This window comes from Psittacula echo, assembly GCF_963264785.1.
Source record: "Psittacula echo genome assembly, chromosome: 12".
In the NCBI taxonomy this organism is placed as follows: domain Eukaryota; kingdom Metazoa; phylum Chordata; class Aves; order Psittaciformes; family Psittacidae; genus Psittacula; species Psittacula echo.
Genome location: NC_137747.1, coordinates 8,734,577 through 8,760,264, shown reverse-complemented (window position 1 = coordinate 8,760,264; position 25,688 = coordinate 8,734,577). Strand labels below are relative to the sequence as shown.

The following is a 25,688-nucleotide window of genomic DNA, read 5'->3' as shown; positions in this document are numbered from 1 at the left end:
TTTAGAGGACGCCCAACCTGCAATAGCTTTTATTATCCCCCCCATAAACCCCACAAGAGCTGATGGGCCCTTCTCCCAGGGTCAAATCCTTCCATGACGGGGAAATGGTCCCAAGCTCCACAGTTGCATGGATGAGCCTTGCAATGCTGGTGATGCCGGATCTCCTGCAATGGGAAGCATTTGCTTCCCTATGGGGCAGTGAGGTCTACGGGTCCCACATCCCTCCCTGGCTGGGGATGCTCCCACGGGCTTTGCCCTCGCTCCCGGCCAGCAGAGCCGGGATGCTGCCACCTCCCTCCCCCTCCACAAGCGGCTTTTTTGGCAAAACTGATTTTATTTATTGTTTCTTTCTTTCCTTCTGTTTTTTTTTCTCCCTCAGCAGAACCCAAAAATAGCCGGATGGGAAGCGGCGGGGCTGCCATTTGCATGCAAAATGGGGCTATTTGTCTTCCTGCAGCTGGTTTCTGCTCGGGAACCTGGCAGGGCTGGCAGCAGGGCTGCGGGGGGCAGCAGGATGGGGACAGCCCTCAAACCATCACTGATGCTCTTCACATCCCTCTCATTCCCCTCGGGCTTGTGCCCTGTGATCCCCTCCTGAGGGACAGGGACCCTTTGGTGCAGGCTCACTTGGAGACTTTATGAGCAGCAGATAATTAATCCTGACCCCCCCCGTGTGATGGGGTGAATGTGGGCTCACACATTGTAACCCCTGAAACACTGGGGAGGGATGAGGGTGAGCAGCACCAGGGTTTCACCCAGCTCTGGGCCCTGCCAGGATGTTCCTGTCCCTGTTTGTCCCTTTTCCCCCCTAGTCTGGCTGTGGGTGAGTGAATAAGGTGTCAGCGTTGTTCCCAGAAAAGACACTCGCTCCCGGGATGCTCCAGGCTCTCCTCAGCACCTGCGTGTTCCCGAATAACAGTGATTGCCGTGACTTTGAAATACTGTGATAGCACAGCCTCAGCATCCCCATCGTCGTCCACAGCACCTTTATCCCCATCATCCCCATCATCCAATCATCATCCCCATCATCATCCCCATCCTCTTCATCCCCATCATTCCCATCATCCAATCATCATCCTCTTCTACTTCATCCCTATCCCTATCATTCCCATCACCATATCCATATACCCTTCATCCCCATCTTCATCCCATCACCCCCATCATCATCCCCATCCGCTGTGTGGTGACCCCCAGCACCACGGGAGCCTGTCCACGTGTGCAACAGCGAACACGTGTGTTTGCATGGTTGAGGGCTGTGTACACGCATGAAGGGAAGTGGCTGGGGGATCACACACGCATGTACATGGGAGCTACGGCCGGAGTAAAGGCGTGTGTCACACGGGGAGGTTGATGCTCATGTGTGCAACACGCGTGTACGCGCGCACAGCCGTGCACTTCTAGTGTGCGCGCACACGCGTGTGCGGGTCACCCACCACCACCCCGCTTCGGACCTCCGCGACGCCAGGGGGAGCGCTGCTCTCTCAGCTCCTTAAGGAGCGGAAGTGACGCTCTGCATCGGTTAACTCCGCCTGCTCCTACCGCAGCTTCCGCTGCCGTCGCTCCGCCGGGCCCAGTCTCAGGCCCGGTCCCGGTCCCACGTCGCCGCCGCTACCGGCACCATGAACAAGAAGAAGAAGCCGTTCCTGGGCATGCCCGCGCCCCTGGGCTACGTGCCGGGGCTGGGCCGCGGGTGAGCTGCCCCCTCACCCCCAGGGCCCGGCCTGGGCCTGCCCCGCCTCGGTTCCCCCTCAGGACTCCTTGGGCCTCTCGGCCTCCCCATCCCATACTGTCGGTGCAGCCGGAGGCTTTCCCGGTGTTATTGCTACGGGCTGGTCCCCATCTGGGGGTCAGGAGGGCGGGTTTGTGTCCAAAGGCGAGCCTGGAACCGGGGGTGGGTTCGGGGGTGCTTTAACCGGTGTCCCGTTTGGCTCTGACGCTGTGTGTGTCCATGGGGCGCTTTAAAAGTCGGTATACCAGGGTGGTTTGTGCTGAGGCAGGGCTCGGGGTATGGAATGGACATGCTCCTTGCTGGGTGCAAGCCCTGTTTGGCCTCTGCTGCTTTATTGTGCCCTTACGTAGGGGTGGCTTTGTTGTCTGTGCCCTGGGAAGTGCACAGCATTACCCCTCTGGCAGGTTAAAGCCATTCTTCTTGTCCTGTCCCTACAGCAGGCCCTTGTCGAAAGCCCCTCTCCAGGTTTCCTGTAGCCCCTTTAGGCACTGGAGCTACTTTAAGGTCTCCCCTTAAGGAGCCTTCTCTTCTCCAGCTCTCTTAGCCTGGCTCCAGAGCAGAGATCCTGTATGGATGGTAAAGCAGTGAGCTGGGAGATTGCAGTGTCTTTGCAGCTAAAGTGGTCCCTATAAAAGGACAGGGAGACAGGGACTGGATGATGCCATTCCTGCAGAAGAATGATACTCTTATTGTCTGCTATAAGTAATAACGCTGCCAGCCTGGCAGTGCGTCGCGGGGGTTGTGCGTGCTAAAGAGCTACCGCTGGTTCCCCAACACAGAGCCACAGGTTTCACCACCCGCTCCGATATCGGCCCTGCGCGTGATGCCAATGACCCCGTGGACGATCGCCATGCACCGCCCGGGAAGAGAACTGTGGGGGATCAGATGAAGAAGAACCAAACAGCTGATGATGATGATGAGGATTTGAATGACACCAATTACGATGAGGTAATGAGATTGTCCTCATCTGGAGATGCTTTTCCTTGAGGAGAAGAACAGTCCCTTAACTCCCTGCTCTCTTCCTATGAAACCTGAGGTTTTAAGAGCAGAATTCCCTGCTTTTTTCTAGCAGTACTTCCTTTTCTACCATTTATTTGTAATTTGGACCCTGTTATACATAATGGCATAGTGCAGATTTGAGGTGTGCTGTTGGTCTGCGTGTTGTCGTTTAATTATCTATACCAAGCACTGAGAGTCTTGGGAGTAGATCTGGAAGTTTAAGTTAAGTACTAATGTAAATTAGTTAAGTACTAACTTAAGTAATTAGTTAAGTGTTAGTTTTAGTACTTTGGGGGATGTATGTTTTAATTCGCCACAAAAGAAATCTCAGCTTTTATGCTTTGATATGTATTTGTCTTTATGTAGCCTGTGTAGGCTCTTGTGTTTAAATCCCACTTTGGTCAGTTAGATGTTGTGGTGTTCCTTTGGTTTGCTTTCAATAGTTTGAAAGCAAAAGTAGCTAATGGAAGAAAATGGCCTTTGTATACTGGGATCTCAGCTATTGATTAATGGAGCCATTTTGGAAGAAGCAATTTGGAAGCAGTTTTGCTTTTGAAATGATGTGGGAGGAGAACCACTGGGGGTGGGAGAAGCAAATGCTTTGCTGTAGGGATGTGTCAGTTTGATGCTGTGTTGTTTGAAATAGCCTTCTTCAGCATTTTCCTTGTGCTGAGTGACTGTTGCCTCTAGTAGGAACATAACAGGAGCTCTAAACTGAAGATATTGCTTTTTTTCCTCCTCTTTCTTTCCCTTTTCTCTTCCCAAATCCATAGTTCAATGGGTACGCTGGGAGTCTCTTCTCAAGTGGTCCTTATGAGAAAGACGATGAGGAAGCAGATGCTATTTATGCAGCTCTGGATAAGAGGATGGATGAACGCAGGAAAGAACGAAGGTAGATGAATCACAGCGCTGCCACGGGGTGTTTCTGGCTAGTTTGTGGTTTAGACTTTTCCTCTGCCTCTTTCCATTTTCCAGTTCACATTTGCCATTGTCTACTGGGTCTGTTTTGAGATATACACAGAGTTTTTATTCTTATACTGAACCTTTGACCCTGTGGCTCCAAGTTTTAGGACTGATGGGTATTTTGTGTAACTTGCTCTGAGAGTTGATGTGGTTGAGTTACTTCACCATACTTAAGTTTATTAAAATGATGGGGGGAGATGCTGAATAACTGGTTTTGACACATTCCATACTGCACATCACACTGGAGATGGTTTGAAGAGTCATGTAATGCAGGTGTCTTGTAAACTGCTGAGTGTTACTGAACTTATTAAACTCACTATGTGGTCTGTAGGTAAGAAGAGGTTGAAGGCTGAAGTTCTCTTGGTTGGAGATGCCTGGTTTTACACTGTAGTATTATTTGATAAAACACCTCTGCCATAATGTTGATAATCTAAGATGGGATAAAATGCTTTTTTTAATGCCTTAGATCTAATCAGACATGTTTATCTGTAAGATCAACACTTTGTTTAAAAACTACTGGTTGTTTCTTGGAGCATAACCTCAGTATTCCTTTTCCTCAGGGAACAACGAGAGAAAGAGGAAATAGAGAAATACCGGATGGAACGACCCAAAATTCAGCAGCAGTTCTCAGACTTGAAAGTAAGGAGAAAAACATCTCAACTGTGACTTTTATGTTTGTGATGTATGAGAGGTGGATATGGTTCTGCATTGCCTTGCTCAGATTTTGTGTGTTAGCAAACAAGTAGTTCCTTATTTGCCAGATTAGAGTTATTTCCTCTTGGAAAAGGAAAGTAAATAGATTTGAAGCTGGCAGCTGGTGATGCAGAACCTCTCCTGGCCTGGAGCTCTCTCAAGCAGTGTGATTTTTCAGCCAGCTGCAGTTACAGCCACTTAAATTAGTGCTGATTTAAACCCAAGCAGGGATGCAATCTGCGGTGCTAAAGCCATATTGTCTGTGCTGACAGCAGCATTCAGAGTGGCACTCAGCTGGTGGAAGTGGGTGTTTAAAGCTGCTTTGGAGGGATCTGGGAGAACACTGGGATTCTGCCTGTGGAGCACTTTATTTGTGGCTGCACAAGGGAGTGAAATTCTTGCAGATCCTGATACCAGGCTTTTGATTTGCGCTTTATTGTGGCTTCACATCAGTTCTGGAGCAGGTGCCTCACTTCAGTCTTTGAGGGACTGATAATGTGTTGGAATTGGAATAGTAGTTGAGCAGGAGCTCCTGACTTACTCTGTAAAATAAAATATATTGTTTAAGCTGTTGGCTAATTATTAGTAATAAACCACTCAGTGCTGCACATGCTGAGATTAACCTGAATATTTGCAGCACTGAATTTAACAAGAAACTGATTTGGAATCTCAGTCTGGAGTAAATGCAAATTCTAATGAAATGCATCTAAATCTTTTGTACACTGGATGAGGAAAAAATCTGACCTTTGATGTTTAAATGAAAGTTTAAGGAAAGAATAATCCCTTAAGGAAGTAGAGCAATTGAAAAGAACAAATTCTACAGTCAATAATGATGCCAACTCCTGTTTGAACAGCGAAAGCTGGCAGAGGTCACAGAGGAAGAGTGGCTGAGTATCCCAGAAGTTGGTGATGCCAGGAACAAGCGCCAGAGGAATCCTCGCTACGAGAAGCTGACTCCTGTACCTGACAGCTTCTTTGCAAAGCATTTGCAGTCAGGGGAGAATCACACTTCTGTGGATCCACGCCAAACAGTGAGTACAAAAGCAAACCTGGTGAAGATGGGATCTGTGCTTTATAATTAGAGGTGAGGGTTGAACTGTGGATTTATGAGTGGGATTTGGGGGGGAAAAGTTGGATACTTGACCAAAACACTTGGTGTGAGTCTGGCAGAGGAATTGCTGGATGTTCAACTGCTGTGCTTGCTGGAGTCTTTCAGTGCACACCCATTGCCAGAGAAGACTTGAAGATAGGCAGAGAGAGCCTTGTTCTTGTGGTTAAAGTGAAAGAGTTTCTTTTCCATTTCTTGGGTTTTAGAATGGTGATAATGAGGTTTTTTTGAGCATAACCAGTGTCCATTTCTGTTAATTTTGCAAAAAATGGAGTAGAAAATAGAGTGTAATTTCAGCTCATGGTTTGCCCAACACTGGAGCAATTGTGTTACAAATTATTTGCATTACAGTCAACTGAAAATGAAGTAATTTGTCTTGTTGCTACATGGCCACAGCCTGCTGCGGTGATAGAGTTTCAGGAGAAGCTGACTGGCCCTGAACTGGTACTAGATGTCCCTGGAACTTCTTTGTAGATACTCTTGTTGAAATGTGCTACTTTTAGATGCTTATGCTCTAAGTTTTCACTTTCCTGTTAACTTATTTCCTGTTACTTATATATGACTTGGCTAAACTTGAGTCGTTACCTCCAGATTTGCAAAACTGGTATGAGAGATGCTCTGTAGTTCAGGGAAGCCACTGTTTGAGAGGGACCTCTGGGGTTTTGGCATCACCTAAACAGCCTGAGGTACTTGTGAAACCTCAGAAGAGATTTGAGGAATGTGTTTCTCCCACTCTTGTTCTTAGCAATTTGGTGGATTGAATACTCCATATCCAGGGGGCTTGAACACTCCTTACCCAGGCGGAATGACACCAGGCTTAATGACACCTGGGACAGGTGAATTGGATATGAGGAAGATTGGCCAAGCCAGGAACACCTTGATGGATATGAGGCTAAGCCAGGTAAGGATGTGGCAAAGCAGGATGTATGCTGCTGTGTAAGACCTGGGTTTGGAAGTGTCTTTAATTCTCTTGGGTGTTAGAAGAAACGCCTCAGCTGTGAAATACTTTTGTACTTCTCCACCCCTAATCCCATTACCTCTAATAGAATTTCCTGAGAATTAAGTTTGTCCCTGGAAGTCTTGGTCATTAAGGGAGAGCCCTGTTGTACCAGAGATGGACTTCAGGTGAACAGCACTTGGTTACACCAGGTTACACCAAGGGAAGCATCTCTTCTGTCCTGCACAGGGATGAAAAACACAGTTCTTAAATTATTGTTGAGTTCTGTTCTTTTTCATTGATTTTCCCATGTAAATCTGGCTTCAACTAAAAAGGTGGGCTTTAGCTGGCAGAGCTGCAAGACCTGTTGGTGACTGAAAGCCAAGCTGCTTGTTCCCTGGGTTTTCGATGGTATTAAATTTAAATCATTAAAATTGTGTATTTTAGAAGTGGAAAAGCTAATCAGCAAGGCTTTGTGCTTCCCTCGTCCCTTGGTTTTGGTAAGAGGTGAATATCCAGGTTTATTGTACAGCTGCAGGGTCTTTTCCAGTGTTTATTGCATGCTGTGGGGGGCTGTGAATGGTCACTTCAGTAGCTCTGATCTGCCTTTGTCAGGTGTCAGACTCTGTGAGTGGCCAGACTGTAGTGGACCCGAAAGGATATTTGACAGACTTGAATTCCATGATTCCCACCCATGGAGGAGATATCAAGTAAGTTTAAGAAGGATTAACTGATTTATCCTCTTAGTGATGGCTGTGATCCTGCATAGAAATTGAAATCTGTCTGGGCTGGTGGCTCTCAGCTGGCATTTAATTTGTACCAGATGCCAGGTGAGTTTCTGAGGATGATTTCTTTTAACATGAGGTCTGGTTTAATCTGTCAACCCAGATATTTATCATCTGACCTGGATGCATCAATGGTGGGGCTTGTTTTTATTCTATCCCTGGACTAACATGCCAGAGTGATGGCAGCGAGTGGCTGTCTGCCAGCCAGGGAAGAACCTGCTTAATTGTATCCCTGTGCTGCTAATTTAGGCTTCATTGATGACCTCTGAAAACCCTTTTAACCTGAAGTTTGCCACCAGTTTCATAAAGAATTGCCATTAAAGTCAAAGTGATATGTGCAAATGTTGATGCTAATACTTGGCTTCAGTCAGTGCTTGTGCTTATCAGCTTCCAGCTGTAAATCCTAACTATCTTGCTTAAATATTTAACTGGTTTTCATGTTGATCTCACTGTGTTAATGTGTATTTGTAAGCTTGCTTGGTTGCATGCAATCTGTGTCACCAGTAACAAAACATTTGAGATGAGGGTTACTGCGCATCTGAGTGTGGGTGTGAAGAACTGACCGTAAAGCACTGGTTCAGGGGAATTACTTGCTACAGTGCTGAAAATCTTCCTGTCTCTTTGTCCTCCTCCTTTAGTGATATCAAAAAAGCCCGTTTGCTCCTGAAATCAGTGCGAGAGACCAATCCTCATCATCCTCCAGCCTGGATAGCATCAGCCCGACTGGAGGAGGTCACTGGCAAGCTCCAAGTAGCTCGAAACCTCATCATGAAAGGAACAGAAATGTGCCCTAAGGTCAGAATTGCTTTGCTTCCCTGCTGATCCTTGCAGGGCAGTAGGAAATGGTTGTGGTTAAGAGCAGCAGCATCTCTGTTGAGCTTGTGTCAGGCTAGATCTGATACACCTTCACTCTCTGCAGTATTAAAAGAACATGTATTTAATCAGAAGCTTGAAGTTTAGATTCTTGGTTTGATGTAAAGGAAGATTGTTTTCCTCCTGGCAGAGTGAAGATGTTTGGTTAGAAGCTGCTCGGCTTCAGCCTGGGGATACTGCCAAGGCAGTTGTGGCTCAAGCTGTCCGCCACCTCCCGCAGTCTGTGAGAATCTACATCAGAGCAGCAGAGCTGGAGACAGACATCCGGGCAAAGAAACGTGTCCTGAGGAAAGGTGAGAGCTTCTGTGGGGGTCAGGAGCAAAGTCTGAGTCTTCTTCTCTTTGTATTGTGGGGTTTCTTTTGCATCCCTGGTGAAAATAGGGTATTTAATGTGGGTCTTACTGCTGGAACTTGCTGCTGTTGAGTCAAATTGTTGTTGAAGTGTTTGCAAAACATCCTTCAGTGAAAAGCTGCTGTTACTGAGCAATTGCAAATGACATTTCACTTCCCCAAACCAATTCCAGCTTCATCCAAGTCTTTTCCAAACAATGATCTTTTTAACAGTGGTTTGTTGTGTTGTCCTGAACCTGGGTCTTCCTCACAGGTTTGTAGTATTAATCCTTTGGTTACTTTAAGTTACTGTGGCTGTAGCAGTAGAGATTAGAACCTTCATGACTATTGCATTGTGTCAATTTTATCTTCTGACTTTAATTTTGACAGGGAAAAGGGTCTGGAACTAATATATTTAATAAATTCTTGTGGAGCAGCCTACAGTATTGAATGGTTTGGCTTCAAAGCAAGCAAATTGCCTCATATATCCTGCTATTGCATGTAAAACTGTACATCTCTGGTGAAATGACCGCTTACTGCAGATGGATGAAAGGCACTTACAGGTTCTTGGGTTTGAAGTCGTAGGAGTTCAGATATTAACTATTCAGTAGCTTTTCTGATTTCCACACAGTGCTGTGGTGTCACCCCTGTGACACTGTGCATCCTCCTCAAGAGCAGTAGTAGGTACTGAATAGGAAAACACTTACATGAGCAGAAATAGATTTCTGAGTCCAGCTCGGGTAGGAGAGCACCTTCTGTGAAAGCAGTGACACATTAAGTACTGAGGTTTGCTTTAAACATTGTATTTGCAAAGAGAAAAACATCTTGCTTCAGTTTTTGAAACCACCTACTTCATCTCCGATACAAAGGTGGTAGCGGAGTGGAACATGATTTATTGCTTCTTTCCAGTTTCTCCTTGTGAACAGCTTCACAGTGCTCCTCTGCTACTTAGGGAACAGCAGGAATATGATGCTTGGAACTATTTGTGTATGCAGCCTTAAGATCAGTGGCAGTTTAACCCCTTATTTCTCCTCAAATAAAATAGACTGATTGCCAGCTAATGGCACTGGAATGGGATCTTTCATGATGTGTTTTGTTGGCTGTGTCCATTCCTATCATCCAGCAGAACCTCTGGAGTTTCAAAGCCTCTCTCTGACTGGAAAGCCAGCAAGCTGAGTGTTTAAAATGCATCTGGAGGTGCAAACATTGGGAGCTCCATGAAAAACATGTTGTATCCTGCTGAGTGGTGCTCTCAGCTCTTGCAGGCTGATCTGATTCACTTAATTTCTCCGGAAATCTCCTGCTACCGCAGACTGAGAGGAAACAGTTAATGCCCAAATCCCCAGCACACAGTGCTGGTAAATGCTCTGTGTGTTTCTGCAGAGCTGGGATGTGTTCTGTGGCTCAGCAGTGTACCTTGGCCTTTGCAGGAATGCTTAAAGGAGCAGCCTTGCCTGAAAGCTGGTTTCAGTGTAGTTTTAGATGCTTCTTCCACCCATTTCTGTGGTCCTGCTGTCACTCTAGCATGTTTGTGTACGATCAGCTTGGAAGCAATGAAACTAATACTGCAGCACAGCTAATACCAGCAGTCTGTGGTGTAAGTTGTAGTGACAAAAGGCTAAAAAAACCCCTTTAGTTTCTTAGTGTGTCTCTCAGATATGAGGTTGTAAGGAAACAGGCTGAGAAAAGTTGTTTAGACCTGAATGTTTCAGACAGCACACGTAGAACAGTCTGCAGGGAATGCAGTTTCTACCAGCAGTAGCTACTCTTGGAGAAGGTTAAGGAAGCCTCAAAGACTCTTAATTAGATGGAGCCCATATGGATTGCTGGAAGAGCACATGGGATTCAGTGGCGTAGGGTGTTAGTGTCAGTGATACCTTTAAGCTTTTAGGCATCCTCCTGTTTTATTTTTACACAGCAGGCCAGTAACTCATTGGGAAGCTAATCTGGGATCCATTGAGCTGTCAGGAGATGCCCACAGGATGAAGGGACAGTTCCAACATCTAAGGAACAAGGTTGTCTTACTAGTATGGAAGATGCTCCATTTTATAAAGGGAGACCCAGCATGATTAGGGCTACTCTGTTTTGAAGATATGCTTATTTGCTGAGCCTGGAGGCTGTGTTCAGCGAAGTGTTTTACTGCAGAGGATGCAGTTACAGCTTAGGCAAGGGAAAAGCCTTTGGCTCTCCAAAGCCTGGTTCCAATTAAAATTAAGTTAGCTTTTTTATTTTCTGATTTGAAGTTCTCATTGTTGAAGCAAGAGCTAATGGAAGTGCAGTTCCCTCCCTTCCCTTTTTCAGGAAATTTCATCTGTAATAGGGCAAAGCCTTCAATCTGTCATCTTTAAAACATGCAGCCCTCTTTGGGAAACTACTTTGTCATGATTAACAGAATGGTTTTGCCCCTCTAGCCCTTGAGCATGTTCCAAACTCAGTGCGTTTGTGGAAAGCAGCCGTGGAGTTAGAGGAACCTGAGGATGCCAGGATCATGCTGAGCCGGGCTGTGGAGTGCTGTCCAACGAGTGTTGAAGTAAGTCTTTAAAGAAGTAAAAGAAAGGCAACCCCCTCCTCGTGGCTTTAGGTTGACAGCAGAGCTTTGAAAACAGGAGGCAGGGGAGTGCATTTTGAGTTCTCTACCACACACTTTATGCCACAATGAGAAGGATGTGATGAGTAGTGGACTGTGCTTTTTTATCCCCAGAGTTTGTTGTCTGGTGGTCATTACATGCCTCATTTTCCTGTGTAATTGTTAGGTTCATTATGCCAGTGCGCTGCTGTGCCTGCTGTAGCCACTTAGCCATGTTCCTGTTGATGGGTACTGCCTCCACAGTTGTGAAAACAAGCATAGACGTAGCCTGGGGAGTCGAAAACAGCGTTGCTCATTTCTGAAGCCCTGAACCAGAGTGTTACACTTGGCTGTTCGAAAGGTGATATGAACAGAAAATATGCAGCCCAGCTAATGGAGGTGATATCTCCATATGATGATCCATCAGGTGACTAGGACTTGCTTTAACGGCAGGAGTAGACTCTGTTTCTACTGCTTCTCCATTGATATTCTGCAGCCTGCTTGTACTACTTGAGGACAGTTGCCAGCCAGTAGCAAGCAGCCTGAAGCTGGTTACCTCTTCAGGCTGACACTGCCATAGAGCAGCGTTGTCATCTCCTTGTTCTAATCTGAAACCCATCTTCTGTTGCTCCGCAGCTGTGGCTTGCACTGGCCAGGCTGGAGACGTATGAGAATGCACGGAAGGTCCTTAACAAAGCCCGAGAGAATATTCCAACAGATCGGCACATCTGGATTACTGCTGCCAAGCTGGAGGAAGCCAATGGAAACACCCAGATGGTGGAGAAAATCATTGACAGAGCCATCACATCCCTCAGGGCTAACGGTGTGGAGATCAACAGGGAGCAGTGGATACAGGTATTTGCTCAGTGTTGGTTAGAGGCCCAGATGAACACTCAGGTTTGAAGGCTGCTGATGGTAGATACTGTAGGGTGGTTTTGCACTCAGCTTATCAGTGGAGATCCATGTGAAGATACCAGAGGAGAGACTAAAAAGCTGGCTAGATTCAAGGCTGTAAGTGATACACTGGGGTAACACTGTGTGTGTTGGGCTGAGGAATGTCTGGTTTGCTTCTGGTTTGGAAGATAATCAGCTTCAAGTTGAAGCAGCTGCTGCCTTAAGTAGGACAGAAGCTTTAAGCCTCTAGTGAAGGATTTATGTGGTTTTTCAATATGTCTCTTGCCTTAAAAGGTGTCTGTTTGCCCAAAAAGTCTTTGTCAGATACTGTTGTATTGAAATCAATACAAATCAAGGCCAGGTTGGATGGGGCTTGGAGCAACTTGCTCTAGTGGAAGGTATCCCTGCCTGTGGCAGGGAACTGGAACTGAGTGAGCTTTAAGGTCCCTTCCAACCCAAACCAGGCTGGGATTCTGTGATACAATGCATAGGCAGCCAGCAGGAGATACTTTGTTAGTCCTTTATTAGTTTGTAGTAGGCAGCAAAATCTTCTTGGTATGTTCATTGAACGAGTATTGATAATGAAGGAAGTATTTAATGTTAACCAAGGTACTCGTTTAACATCTAAACCAATTTTAACTTTCTTTACAGCAGTAAAACAATGAAAGGTTAATTTCAACTTCTGTTTAAAAAAACCCACCACCACCACCACCACAGCCTCTGCATTGTTGCCTTCTCAAGTTCCTTTTCAGTGCTAGCGCTGCTCCACTTCTGCTATCTGATCAGAGGTCTTTTTAACAAGCCCGAGCAAGACAAGCTTGGCTTTCTGAAAGCTTTGTGTGTCAGAAAACTGCTTTTCCCTATATGCTCTAGTGAAAGAGCCTCTGCACCTTTCACTTCACACTGGATGGGGGTGTATTTGTTTAAATTCAGTAATTGCTTAGCCTTTATCGAGCCTTAAGAGTCAGCTCAAAGCTGAAAGAAGGTCACTAGTTTTGATGTTAGACTTCTTCCTCCTCAAATTCTTGTATATTTTTATTGGCCAGGTCCCTGCTCAGCAGCTCAGTGCAGCTGTAAGAGGAGCCTGTTAAGGCTGGAAAGATCACACACTGTCACACTCACTCCTGTCCAGTGGATGCAGCTGATGTGCTCTGTTTCTTAACCATCTTCTGACTGATTCTGTGTACAACTTACAGTGCTTTCCATGTGGTTATGGGCTCTCTAGTTAGTGTCCAGATGTTTGAGTAATAAGATACATTTAGTGTTGCAGTGACCCACAATGTGTCTCTGTGCTTGAGGAGCTGCTGTTGCCGAATCTAACTCCTTGTGCTGAGCTCTCAGGGCTTTGCTCTTGTTTCTAGGATGCTGAGGAATGCGATAAAGCTGGAAGTGTGGCCACATGCCAGGCAATCATGCGGGCTGTCATTGGGATCGGGATTGAGGAGGAGGATCGGAAACATACCTGGATGGAAGATGCAGACAGTGTATGTCCAGCTGTGAAGCTGCTTTATGTTGGGTTTGGGGTTTGTTTGGTTTTTAATTAAGGGAACTTGAACTGGAGCCTGGAAAATGACATGTTTTATCCATGAAAATGCCTGTGTTTCCCACACACCTGCCTGTGTTTGGCCAGTCTGGCTCTCAGGAAGTTATTGTATTGTAGAGCTTTCTTCAGACTTGAATTTATACTAAGCAAAAAGTTGCTATTTTGGTAAACTGCTGCTTTTTGTGTGGATTGTGGGGTTGGTTTGAGTGTGTGAGACATAGGCAGAGATTGAGGTCTGGTTAAAGGAACTGGGAGTTAAGTTTCAATACCTGAACATTAAAACTCAAGAGTTAATCTCAGGGTGGCCAGGGGAGTGGGTAAAAGTCTTGATTGAACATGCACTAAAAAAGAAATCCTCTTTCAGCATGAAGAATGTCCAGTTCACTGGGTGTAAGGGGCAGATGCTGTAGCGCTTGGTTTTGCCTGTAAAAATGAAGTGTGAACATGAGAGCCTTTCCAATGCCTTAGTAATGTTTTCAAGCTGTCTTGTGTGTGTCAGTGCACTGAAAGGCCTGATAGGAGGACACTTCTATCTTCAATTCTTCCTTTTTTAAAGCTGATAGTAACTGTTTTGTTGTGTATAATACCCCAATTCAGGCGTTACTCTGAGTTACTGAGTTCTGTGTTGAATTATGCATATGTAACTCCTCCTTGCACTTGATTTCGGTGCAGCCCTACACTGACTTAGCTCTGTTCTGTTTCTCCTCAGTGTGTGGCTCACAACGCCCTGGAGTGTGCCCGAGCAATTTATGCCTATGCTCTGCAAGTCTTCCCCAGCAAGAAGAGCGTGTGGCTTCGAGCAGCGTACTTTGAAAAGAACCATGGCACAAGGTTTGGGTGCTGCATCATCCTTGGGTGGGGGGTTCATCCTTTAGGATGGGGAGGAAGAAAAGCTACAAGGTGATCCCTGAAGTGCTGTGTTGCACGAGTCAGTTCAGCTGGTGTAAACTCACTGGCTCTGTTTGCAGGTCTGGCCTTCTTTGCTGTTCTTGTGGTTGGAACATCTTTGGGTTTTATGAAGTCATGAAAGGGTCTTTTGGCAATAGGGATCACTTGGCAAAATAGACGTGAATCACCTAAAAATACAGCACGTGTTTAATTGTCATAGACAAACTAGTTCATTGCTGAAGCTCTCTGAGCATCTCTGGCGTTTTCTGATCAAAGACTGTTAATGTCTGTTACAGTCAGAATTAAGCTTGGTGTTACACTGTCACAGCTCAGTCTTTTCGAGTTTATTCGTAAAGCTTTACACGTCTGAAACTTTCTGCCCAAAGTTTAGAATAAAGCAAATAAAGCAGTAGATCTGCTTTATTTATAAGGTATTTATAAGACCACTTACACATGTGGAATCATTAAGGCCAACAAGGCTGTAGTGCGAAAGTGACTGCAGATCACAGAATCATAGAATAGTTTAGGTTGGAAGGGACCTCCAGAGGTCATCTGCAATAAGCAGGGACATATTCAACTCGATCAGATGTTGAGTTCTGCCTCATTGAAGCCTTTTTTCCTTTATTGGAGCAAGTATGTCTTTGCTTATGATGTTGTTCCATGTTTCCCAGTTTAAGCCCCTTATTCTACTTGAAAAATCGAGTTTGTAGAGGAGAAAACAAGTTTCACTAAGATGAAGCCAGCTTCATCTAATAATTGTGGAAAACTTCCTGTCCCAGTTTGTAAGGTTTAAGAAGAGCTCCTCTTTCCAAGCCACAGGAGCTGTGTGTGTGTGAAGGCTCTCTCCGCAGGGGCTATCAAACAAAGGTGGCTGAACAATGAGCCGTTTGTGGAGTGCTGATTTCAGAACCCTTGTGAAAAAAGACCCCACCCTTTCCCTGTTACGAAACCACTTATCAAGGTTTACAATGTTGGACTTTGCAACTATATTTATAACACTGAGCGATAGTGGGAATAGGGCCAGGGAGCCTAACTTACTCTTTCTTGTCTCAGAGAATCCTTGGAGGCTCTTTTGCAGAGGGCTGTTGCTCACTGTCCCAAAGCAGAAGTGCTCTGGCTCATGGGAGCCAAATCCAAGTGGCTGGCGGGAGATGTGCCAGCAGCCAGAAGCATTTTGGCCTTGGCTTTCCAGGTGGGTCTCTTATACTTGTGTAATGGTGTGAAGTACAATTGGTAAAGAACACAGAGCAGGCTTCTTCTGTCAACACCTCATCCCTGCTGCCTTGCAAGATGGAGGCTTCCATTGGTCTTTCATTGTCTTGTGTGGCAAAATGCTCTCCTGTAGAATAGCAGCAGGATGTGTTACTGCTCCTGTAGTAGTACCACACCATGTTCTGAGTTCACAAACCGCTAATTTTACTTCCATGGCTCCCATCAACCCCAGCCATGGATCAGAACCCCCTTGTCTTGGGTTATCTGCCTACTCAGTAAGAAAGGTAGTGGTCTGCTTTAATTAATGATGTTACTGCATTACTTATGGCTTGGCCCAAGCCCACTAATCCACAGCAAAATGAAGTAAATTCTCTGCTGGATGCAGAAAGAAAGATGGGCAGTACAGTTCTAAAGCTGGGAATGAGGCTCAAAAGCTAAGTGATAGCAAACCCAAATGACAACTCCTGAGCTGGAAGGTAAAAGATATTTACTTCCTCAATTTGTTCCTGGTGCTTTTTGTTACCATCCTGAAGGCTTCTTGACTTGGTTGTCACTGAAATTACTTTTATTGGAGGAGCTTTCACAGACCTCAGTTGGGAATTCCAGCTTCATTATTGTTTTGCTCAGGGATGATAAAACGAGGGTCTCATTGTGGCAGCCCCTGTGATGTTTTCAGTGTTTAAACTGGAAGTTCAGAAGATGAAGCATTAACGCTTTTCAACAATCGAGAAGCATCCAGCTTCTAAACTGGCACATATCTTAGTTCTGTGCATCTGGTTTGGAGAACTCCTCTGAACTTCAAAGGTCAAAGAAGATTTGGGAGGAGCTTGAACAGTGAAGCAAAAAAAACCCAACCCTACTGTGGATTGACAGAGCTCTGATTTCAATTTTAATCTGGATCAAACGAAGGATTAAATCTGCTGTTGATTCACTGCCTGCATTTGTCTGTCATTTGATGTTCTTGCAGGCCAACCCCAACAGCGAGGAGATCTGGCTTGCTGCCGTGAAGCTCGAGTCGGAGAACAATGAGTATGAAAGAGCAAGGAGGCTGCTGGCAAAAGCTCGCAGCAGTGCCCCCACTGCAAGGGTAAGGATGTGTGAAGGGTGGAGAGGCTGAGACCTCTCTTGGCCACCGGTGAGTTGAGACGGAAGGAGGAGTTCCTTCAGTTCTGTGGCCTCAGGGATTGACCGGGTGGCTCTTTGCCATTGCCTTTTGCAGGCATGTGGCCGCTTTGCTGCGGCGCTTCTCCAGTGAATTGCGACACCAAATCATGGCCTGATGGGAAAGAAAAGCCAGGATCAAGTGAAGGCTTTCAGTTTTTTTTTAACACAAGTGGCAAAAGTCAGGAAATTCCCACTTTACAGCTGTTTGTGTAATGTTCATGTTGCCCAAAAGCATGCCTTGGAAAAAAGGGAGAGAAAATACTTTCACAGCAGACTCGCTTGTGCTTGCTGTGCTAGGAACAGCTGTGGTCGTGTTTGTTTAAAGTTACACTCTTGGATTTATCTCTACAGTTACTTCTGGCATGATAAACTCTATCGGTTTGTAGCTGTTCATACAGACCCATTTTAACTTGTCCAAGTAAGAGAAAAGCTAGTCTGGTCTCTGTCCCTTCCCCAGTCTGTGCTTCATCTACATCTTTTAAACTGCCCTCTTCATCCTTTGTCAGCCAGAGAGCTTCTCTCCAGCTGGGACCGGAGCTCTGGTCTCAAGACTTGATGCTTCTCTTGTGAAGTCATGGTGGGGGGAGTTTGGGAATAGGGAGGACAGGGATCAAAGAGTAGTGAAACAGCCTTCGGTCTATAATGTATTTCCCACAGCTGTAAATTCCATGTGTAGCCAAGGGAAAGGCATTTGGGGGCAGAAAAATATGTGTATCAGCTTTTAATGGGCAGCACAAAGGCTGCAGCTTGAAGCCATGAGTGAGAATAGGTGGTCTGGGTAGCCTGGATATAAGGAGATCAGATTGTGCAGTTGAAGGAGGCTCAAATTCGTTAGTTGTGCTCTTTGAATCAGTATTGCACAAATGTCAGCCCTGTGCTAATAGGTGAGATACAGGTTGATTGCACTGCCTCAACTCCTTTGGCTATTTGGACAATACCTTTCTCGTTACCTGTTCCCACTATTATTTATTAGCTAATTAATAACATTAATGAGTGTATGAAAATGGGAACCCACTGCCTTGAGGGACTTACGCTGTTTCAGTGGCTGCTAGTGATAAACAGCTCTGGTTGCTCTCAGGTCTTCATGAAGTCGGTGAAGTTAGAATGGGTGCTGGGAAACATTGCTGCAGCCCAGGAGCTTTGTGAGGAAGCCCTGAAGCACTACGAGGACTTCCCCAAACTGTGGATGATGAAAGGACAAATTGAGGAACAAAAAGAGCTGGTGGACAAAGCCCGGGAGGCTTATAATCAAGGGGTAAGATGGGTGTTGCTGCATATTTGCTTTGTGCTTCTGGGGATGTCTGTTGTGAATCAAAATGGAGAGGGCTCTGTCTCAGCCTAACCGAAGATGGTTTCTGTTCTCTCTGTTGTTGCTTAAAACAATAACAAAGCAAAAATATTGGGACCTGGAATAAGCAGCAAGAATTTCTCTTGCCCAAAATCCATGTGCAAAATTCGTTCTTGCTTAAGAGAGTTTGCTGTATGTTTGACTGCTCACTGGTAGGAAGAAAAAGCATTGCACAATAATTCCCTGAGACCTGTAAAGACTGAAAGCAGAACTCTTAAAAGAAAAGCCTCCTAATGAGCTCTTAGATACACACTGTAAAAGGAGGTGGCTTACAGAGCTCTCCTGGCTCTTTTAAATGGAAATCAGTGTCCTTGGATATGAGTGCATCTGAAAGTCCTCAGCCTTGAAAGTCAGAGGGAAGCAGGTTTCTGCCAGTGTCAATATCCTAATGACTTTCCAGGCTTCAAAGCCCCTCTGTTGCTGTGATTTCAGTATGTATGAGCCCTCCATCTCCAGACAGAGCTCAAACTGTAGATGTATTATTAGGGGAGGTGTATTCTCTCTCTTGCTGCTGACATAGCTCAGTCATGACTGATGGACCTGACTAGGATGTGGGAGAAACTGGGCTGCTGTGCCGTAAGACTTAACAAGGAGAAATTTGAGCAATACAATCCACTTTGTCTCTCTTGTAAGCTTTCCAGGAGGATTTAGGGAAGGAAGTTATTTTCTATAAGGGTTCTAAGATCGTTTTCATGTCTACATATCGCCATGTTTTTTCTAATAGCTGAAAAAGTGCCCCCACTCCATACCCCTGTGGCTTCTGCTGTCCAGGCTGGAGGAGAAGGTTGGGCAGTTGACCAGAGCAAGAGCTATCCTGGAAAAGTCTCGCCTAAAGAATCCAAAGAATCCAGATCTCTGGTGAGTTGTGTGGAGATGAACTAAGTTTGGGCTACAGAGCAATAGAAATGGCCTTTTTCAGGCCAGCTATTTCACATCATCTCAGCCATTTGAATCTGGACTAACAACTTATTCTGAATACCAGGAATGCTTTGGTGATCCTGGCTAGTATGGAGCTACTCTAAGGAGCTGGGGACTCATTATTTCTTTACTGATATTTTTAGTGCACAGAGCATGAACACTCAGGGCTCTTTCATTTCTGTTTTGGTCCCTTTTCAGTTTGCTTTTGATTTAGGCCATTATAGAATAAAGGTCAGCTTTATTTTTAGATGGAGAGGAATGGGAAGATGTCAGTCACCTACACACACTCACAATATGGGCAGATGTTTGCAATTTCCAGTGACCTTCATGTGACTCCCTGTTTGTTTCCACATGGTGAATGTGTTCTCATAAATACCATCTTCCTTACCAGGTTGGAGTCGGTGCGACTGGAGTACAGAGCTGGGCTAAAGAACATTGCAAACACTCTGATGGCCAAGGCACTGCAAGAATGCCCCAATTCAGGTGAGCTGGATCTCATTTCTATCTTAAACATGGTTGTTTTGCCCAGCTGATAAAGACACATCTTTTTCCAAGATGTCCTTTCTGGCCAGGTCTCAAAATACTACATTTTGGAGAGGTGCCAGTCATCCCTGTGCAAATGTTGAGGGTCTTCATGAACAATCCCAGTTGCTTTGTGCTGTCTCACACCAAGGATGTCACAGGCTGGCGTTTGTTCCATTTTGCTGCAGTATCCAGTGTATTTTTGGGTCTGTGGTCCCAGGTTTCCTGGGAAAGCATCTTTGGACATGGGTGGCTTGTCTCTGAAGCTGCTACAAGCCTGCCAGGGTTTAAAACTGAAGAAGGACTCTTGAGTGTTTGTAGTTAGGAAGTTCAGTGGAAAACTGTGGGTTTTTCCCTGTCTTGTTGGAGCACAGCTGACCATAGGATGCTTCCTGTTGCTGGGTTGCACTGTTTGCACTCCTGACTCTGTGCTGAATAACTTGTGCTGGTAACAAGCTTCAGGCACAGTCATGATGAGAGGGATCATAAATGTTTAGTCCTGGGTTTTGATGATGTGAATTCATTTAAGAAGAGGCTAATAGGTCATAAAAGGAAAGTCAGTTGGTTCTAACTAGCAGTGGAAACATTTGCCTCTTGGGATGGGAGGAAAAAGTCCATAATACTTCCCTATTTTGGGGCAGAATTGTGGGAAGACTTTAATGATTTAAACATGTTGACATCTTTTGGAGAGAAGATGTCACATAACTGCAAAATGCAGTAGTCTTGTGCAGGACAAGCTTTCCAGTTTGCCTTCGGGCTGGCTTTTGAAAGGTGTTTAATTGGTGGCTGCTTAAGTCCCAGTGAAATCATTGGGAATTAAGTGACTTTTATGACATGATAAACCCCTTGCAAGCTTCTCACCGTGCGAGTGGGTCAACAAAGCAACACCACCCGAAGTCCCGCTTTGTTTTGGGAATGATCTAATGCTTAATGAGGGTTTGCCACCACAGCCTTTCTCACAGAATCTGCCTGTTGCTATGGAAATGGGCAGCAGGATCTCAGTTTTTGTTGAAATCTAATCACTTCCAACCCTATCTTTAAACTCCACAAAGCAGAATAAAAGCAGGAGTGAGCTCGTTGGACACCTACAGTTGGGTAAACCAGCGACTCGCCTCCATCAAGTGCTGAATTGATTCCTGGTTGCTTGTGGCTGATGCAGAGCAGGCTGCACAAAGAGTAAAATTGAAACCTAATGATGACTGTGGCCTCAGCAGGCCTGGGAAAATGTGGTTTGACCCTATATATAAAGAGCAAGAAGAGCTGTGCTCCAGTGTCACTGCAGTCATCAAAGCTTGTGTGTATTCCCATGTGCAGTTGATGGGAAGTGAGAGCACGGAGTCCTGGCAGACACATGCTCTCAGGCTTTGCTTTGAAGTGATCACCAGGTGTGCTTGGCTGACTGCAGAAACTGGAGATTTCATGCTCCTCTGAGCATGTTTCCTTCCTTGCTTTTGGCAGTGGAAGGATGTAGGGATTAAACCTGGCTTTCCTGGACCTACTCTGTTCTTCATCGTATGTGTGAAGAGCCAGCATCAATAAGACTGTGGTGCTCTTTGGCACCCTTAAAGCTGCTTCCAGACATTGTGCTTTGCACCTCCTGGGACTGCTTCTGTCACTGCAGTTTCCCGTTCAGACAGATGGATCTCTTTCACTTTTGAAATGATGATTTGCCCTCTCTTGTTCCACTGCTTGCAATGTCTCATCCGAGAGGCATGAGCTTTGGGTTGGTGCCCACCAGCATAGGGAGCACTGAAGCTGCAGGAGGGTCGTGGCACAGAGACCTTCAGAAGTGAAGGTCCAGCATGGTGCACATAATAGCCAAACCTTCAGAGTGCTGGATGAAGTATCCATGCAGAAAGAATCATCTGGGATGAGGTTGGGGCATTGATAACCATGGGGAGGGGGGGCAGTGGTGCTGCTTGTGACAGGATGGGGAGGGTTAATGTTGGAACTAGCAATCTTCCTGCTTGACTTCATTCAGGAATCCTGTGGTCAGAGGCAATTTTCCTTGAAGCGCGACCGCAACGCAAGACCAAGAGTGTGGATGCTCTCAAGAAGTGTGAACATGACCCACACGTCCTGCTGGCTGTGGCCAAGTGAGTTCCTGGCCTTGATGTTGTAAAAAATACCCCTTTCTGTGTGTGGCTGCATCCAGGATAAAACATTGCACTCAAGTACAGCCATGTGATTCTGGCTGCCGCAGCTCTAATAAGCCCCAAAGCAAGTAACAGCTCTCAAGCTGTCTCCTAGTAACTGTGCAAATCTCTCCCTTGATTCAAAGCAGGGGATGTCAGCCTGCCCTCGAGCTGTTCTGCTGGGGCTGGGACTGCAGCACAGACAACAGTACATTCACACAGAGCCCTTTTCCAGTGCTGGGGAATGGCACTCTGAAAATTGCTGCTTTCCATCCCTTGAAAGGGATTTCAGTGTGCTTGCAGGTGACCTGGACTTTAGTAAGTTTTTTAGGATATATTTTAAGTGTTTGGATAAATTTGAGACAATTTTGCCTGATTATTTTTCAGTTTTCATGTGGCTGACAGTGTGTTCTTCATCTTTTCTCTATCCTAGATTCTGTCAGGTTTGTTTTAACCCTGAGCTGTTGTAGTCTTCTCCTCTCCTGAATTTCTCCTGGGTCAGTTTTCCTCGGTTGTGGCCCTTCCTGGAATGCAGGCTACCATCCTGCTGTAGTTTGCTTCTCTGGAATGGAAAGATAATTTACTAGGGATTGTCTTCTTGTCTAGATTGAGCTGTGAGGCTTCCAATGATGAAAACCTGCTATTAGAACTGACTTAATCTGTATCCTTGTTGACCTGATGAATAGCTTTACAGCAGCCATGATTGGAACAAACTTCCTTCTGTTCCTTTGTGAACACCACAAGAGGTTAATGCAGGAGGAATTTTGCCCAAACAGTTGCCCAGTTCTTTCATAACTCTTTTTTATAAGCCAAAGAAAACTGTAGGATACATTCAAGTGACTGCAGGGCTGGGTTCTGCCAGATCGTGACAGCAGACTCGCTCAGCTATAGCAGCAAGGGAGAATAATGTTAACTTTGCCTTATGGAAACAGTTTCCAGGCCCCTCCTGGTGCAGCCTGTCACAGTTCAGCAGCTAATCCCAACACAAACAGCTCCCACCTCCCATCACGACTTGCATGTAGGTACAGTAATACCATCGTGTCTAATAACAGCTGTGTTAAGTGGGTTGCTGGAAATGGCCACTGCTTGCAGGAGTTGAGCCTTTGCTATCATTGTTCGTGCTGTGTTAAATCACAGTTTATTTAACATGGAACAATCAAGAGTATTACAGGGCTTAGAAACAATCACATAAGCTGTATAATTTTATGACTGGCTAAGCTCTTTATGAGGGATGGCTGTCTGCTTTGATAAAGGCCTTCCTAGCTCAAATGAACTCTTTTAATGCAAAGAGGAGTGAACCCAAGAGACTATTGACTCAGCTGGATAATAACTGGGGAGAACTTCCAGAATTCATGAGTACCTTTATGAAATGGCAGCACTGGGGCTGGGCACCAGGCTGGGATGGGAGCATGGAAGTGCTCACCTTTCCCTGTAACGCAAAGCTGATGAGCTAGGTCTGCTCCATGCTTTGTGGATGGGAATGTGTGACTGGGAACTTGCAGGTAGTGCTCAGCTTTTAGGGGTTATTTAATTGTTAGATGCTAAATTCAACTTGAAATATTAAGAAGTTGGAGGAGGGGAAATTGTGTAGGCATGTGAGCCTGTTCCCAATCTGGAACAGAAGAATTAGGCCATTGAGTTAGCAAAGATTGAGCTTGGAGAGCAATACTTGCCCTCTCAGGAGTGTCTGTCTCTCGGTTAACATGCCTCACTAGGCGAGAGTGAAGAGAAAACAGTGAATGTTCATTTCAGTTGTCTCCTGTCTCTTCCCAGGGGAAGGCCAGTCAGCAGATGCCTGTGAAATCTGCTGTTTCCTTCTTGGGAGAGCAAAGAACTGCAATATCTGGAGAGCTTTTCAGTTGGAGTGCTTTGGGTTCCTCTGAAATAGGCTGTTTGTCAACTCACGTTCGCTTTTCTCCCCAGGCTCTTCTGGAGCGAGCGTAAAATAACCAAGGCCAGGGAATGGTTCCACCGAACAGTGAAGATCGACTCTGACCTGGGGGATGCCTGGGCTTTCTTCTACAAGTTTGAGCTCCAGCATGGCACAGAGGTGAGTGTGTGCTGGGAGCAGGGAGCTGGGAAGGCAGCAGGAATCCCTGGCTGATGCTGGATGTGCAGAGCTGTGCTGAGCTCTTTGCCGCCTGTGTGGCTCGTAGACGAGGCTGCGGTGTCATGACTGAGCATGAACAGGCCTGCGTGGAGGTTATTTAAGAGGCTCTGTCATTAGCTGAGCTGTCTCTCAGGCTGCTTTGCTGTCCACAGTCATGCTGGGTCATGCAGAAATCGATGAAATCAATCTCCCTGCTGTATAATGCAAGCTCTCTCATAGATCTTCCTGTAATTGCGATGCTGGGCTTGTGTGGCTGGTGCTGTCTCTCCACAAGTGTCAAGCCCAGGTTGCACGTGAGCGCAGCCGCAGGAACAGTCTGTTCTAATCTCTTAGGGCAGTTTTTACTGCCTGATAGTGCTGAAATGATGGGAGTGTTTTATCTCCTGACTTCAGAGAGACCTCTCACTGCACAGCTCTCATGCAGGTGGGAATGCAGAGGAAGTTTCTGCTGCAGTTTAGCCAAAGCTTGCTTGACTGTACCTCAGCCAGTTTGCTCAGCACAGCAGAGCTGCTGAGTTTTCACTGAGGGCTCCATACTGCCTTTAAAAAACAAAGCAAAAACCCACCATAAGCTTGGGAAAAGTGAACTGGGGAGGGAATAGTTTTGCCTCTGTGCTGGAGCCATTGAGAGAGTTGCAAACTGTTGTTTGTCCTCCTCATAGGAACAACAAGAAGAGGTGAGGAAGCGCTGTGAGAATGCTGAGCCTCGCCATGGAGAGCTCTGGTGTGATGTCTCCAAGGACATAGAGAATTGGCAGAAGAAGATTGGGGAGATCCTTGTGCTTGTGGCAGCCAAGCTTAAAAACACCTTCTAGAGTCCCTGCCTTCATCTCTAGTCATCTTTGTAGGACTTGCCTGCTTACCTGCTTTCTGTGCATTCACCCTCGCAGTGGAACAGACTTTGGAGGATGGGTGATACAGAAGAGCTTTCTTCCAGAAAGAAAAGCTGTTTCCTTCTCTTCCCAGTGCTCTTGGTTCACACAACACAGTCGTTGGGCTCTGCAGCACATCTGAATGCTATTACTGGTGCCATGTAGGAGAGACGAGTGGTCTTTGAAGGCTGTATTGGCATCTTCATTTCAATGCCTGAATCCCCTGTAAATACAAGCTTTACTTAGTGCTTGGATGGATTTAGCAGTTTCTCTGCTTTCTTCCCTGGCATGCACTCCCCTGCTGACCCTCTCTGTGCGGTTTCTTTAGTGTTTGGCCCATCTGATGCTGGTTCCTTGTCAGCAGATCTGGGTTGTTGCTGTTTGAATACACTGAATGGACTTGAAGGAGATGAGTGGAGTTCTGCTGGGGGCGACCAGCAGCTGAGGCGATGGGCTGGCCCCTCTGTTTCAGTCTGTAGCCACAAGCCTGCCTTAGCCTGGTCTCTGTGCTGACAAGCTGCAGCCCAGCTCAGGAGCATTCCTCAGACCTGAGCAGAGGGAGCATTTTGTGGAATACAAAAGCATATTTTTAGAGCCCTTTTCCTCAGTTTTTAAATGTATATAGTGCAACCTGTCCTCTTTTTGTCTGATTTCAGTAAGCACAAGGGTGTTTTAGAGCAAGGCAAAATCCAGCCATCCCTGAAGGCTCTTTTGAATGAACAGCCTTTAAGTCATTCAGAGACTGTGTGCTTCTACAGCAGCAACTGCTGTCAGCTGGGATGTTTGGGATGGCTCTTCATGTGCAGGTGAAAACCAGCAAATTCAGGAGAGGAAAAGCTTTGTATATGGGACCCTTTCCTTTATCAGCTCTATTCTACATTTGTGATCTGCATTATTTTAACACCCCCCCCCCCCAACCTTCTTGTGATTGTTGAATGAGAAGCTGTAATGTCTTACCTGTTAGGGTAGAGCAGAAGTGCCCAGGTCTCTCTCTGTGTTATGTCATGCATTTAGTTGGAGGAGAAACCCCTTGTTTGGATAACGTATAAAATACAGCTTGGGTTTTTGTTTCCTTATGTTCTCTGTGGATGTGGTCTTG

The 25,688-nt window shown here is 45.9% G+C and overlaps 1 protein-coding gene across 2 annotated transcripts; it reads left to right on the top strand.

Annotated features, from left to right (window-relative positions):
• The first annotated feature begins 1,537 nt into the window (after positions 1-1,537).
• On the top strand, positions 1,538-25,665 carry PRPF6 (pre-mRNA processing factor 6). Of its 2 annotated transcripts, XR_013957903.1 has the most exons (22): positions 1,538-1,690; positions 2,509-2,677; positions 3,502-3,620; positions 4,252-4,330; positions 5,239-5,415; positions 6,238-6,393; positions 7,045-7,139; positions 7,853-8,009; positions 8,218-8,380; positions 10,829-10,947; positions 11,620-11,838; positions 13,239-13,361; positions 14,130-14,251; positions 15,362-15,500; positions 16,488-16,607; positions 17,763-17,939; positions 18,757-18,890; positions 19,342-19,433; positions 21,454-21,568; positions 21,754-21,925; positions 23,531-23,657; positions 24,380-24,518. XR_013957903.1 is itself a non-coding variant. In XM_080628267.1 (21 exons), exons 1-21 carry the CDS (start codon positions 1,620-1,622, stop codon positions 24,530-24,532), a joined length of 2,826 nt encoding a protein of 941 aa, XP_080484393.1. In that variant the 5' UTR covers positions 1,538-1,619; the 3' UTR covers positions 24,533-25,665. The 2 variants fall into 2 exon arrangements, 1 of the variants encoding a protein (XP_080484393.1); XM_080628267.1 differs by lacking the exon at positions 21,754-21,925 and having other exon boundaries at positions 24,380-25,665.
• Positions 25,666-25,688: the final 23 nt, after the last annotated feature.

Excerpts from the sequence above, each read along its gene's own strand:
- PRPF6 (XM_080628267.1), top strand. The coding sequence starts at position 1,620 with ATGAACAAGAAGAAGAAGCCGTTCCTGGGCATGCCCGCGCCCCTGGGC. Across the intron at positions 5,416-6,237 it reads CTGTGGATCCACGCCAAACA|CAATTTGGTGGATTGAATAC; the intron begins GTGAGTACAAAA and ends TCTTGTTCTTAG. Across the intron at positions 17,940-18,756 it reads GGGAGGCTTATAATCAAGGG|CTGAAAAAGTGCCCCCACTC; the intron begins GTAAGATGGGTG and ends TTTTTCTAATAG.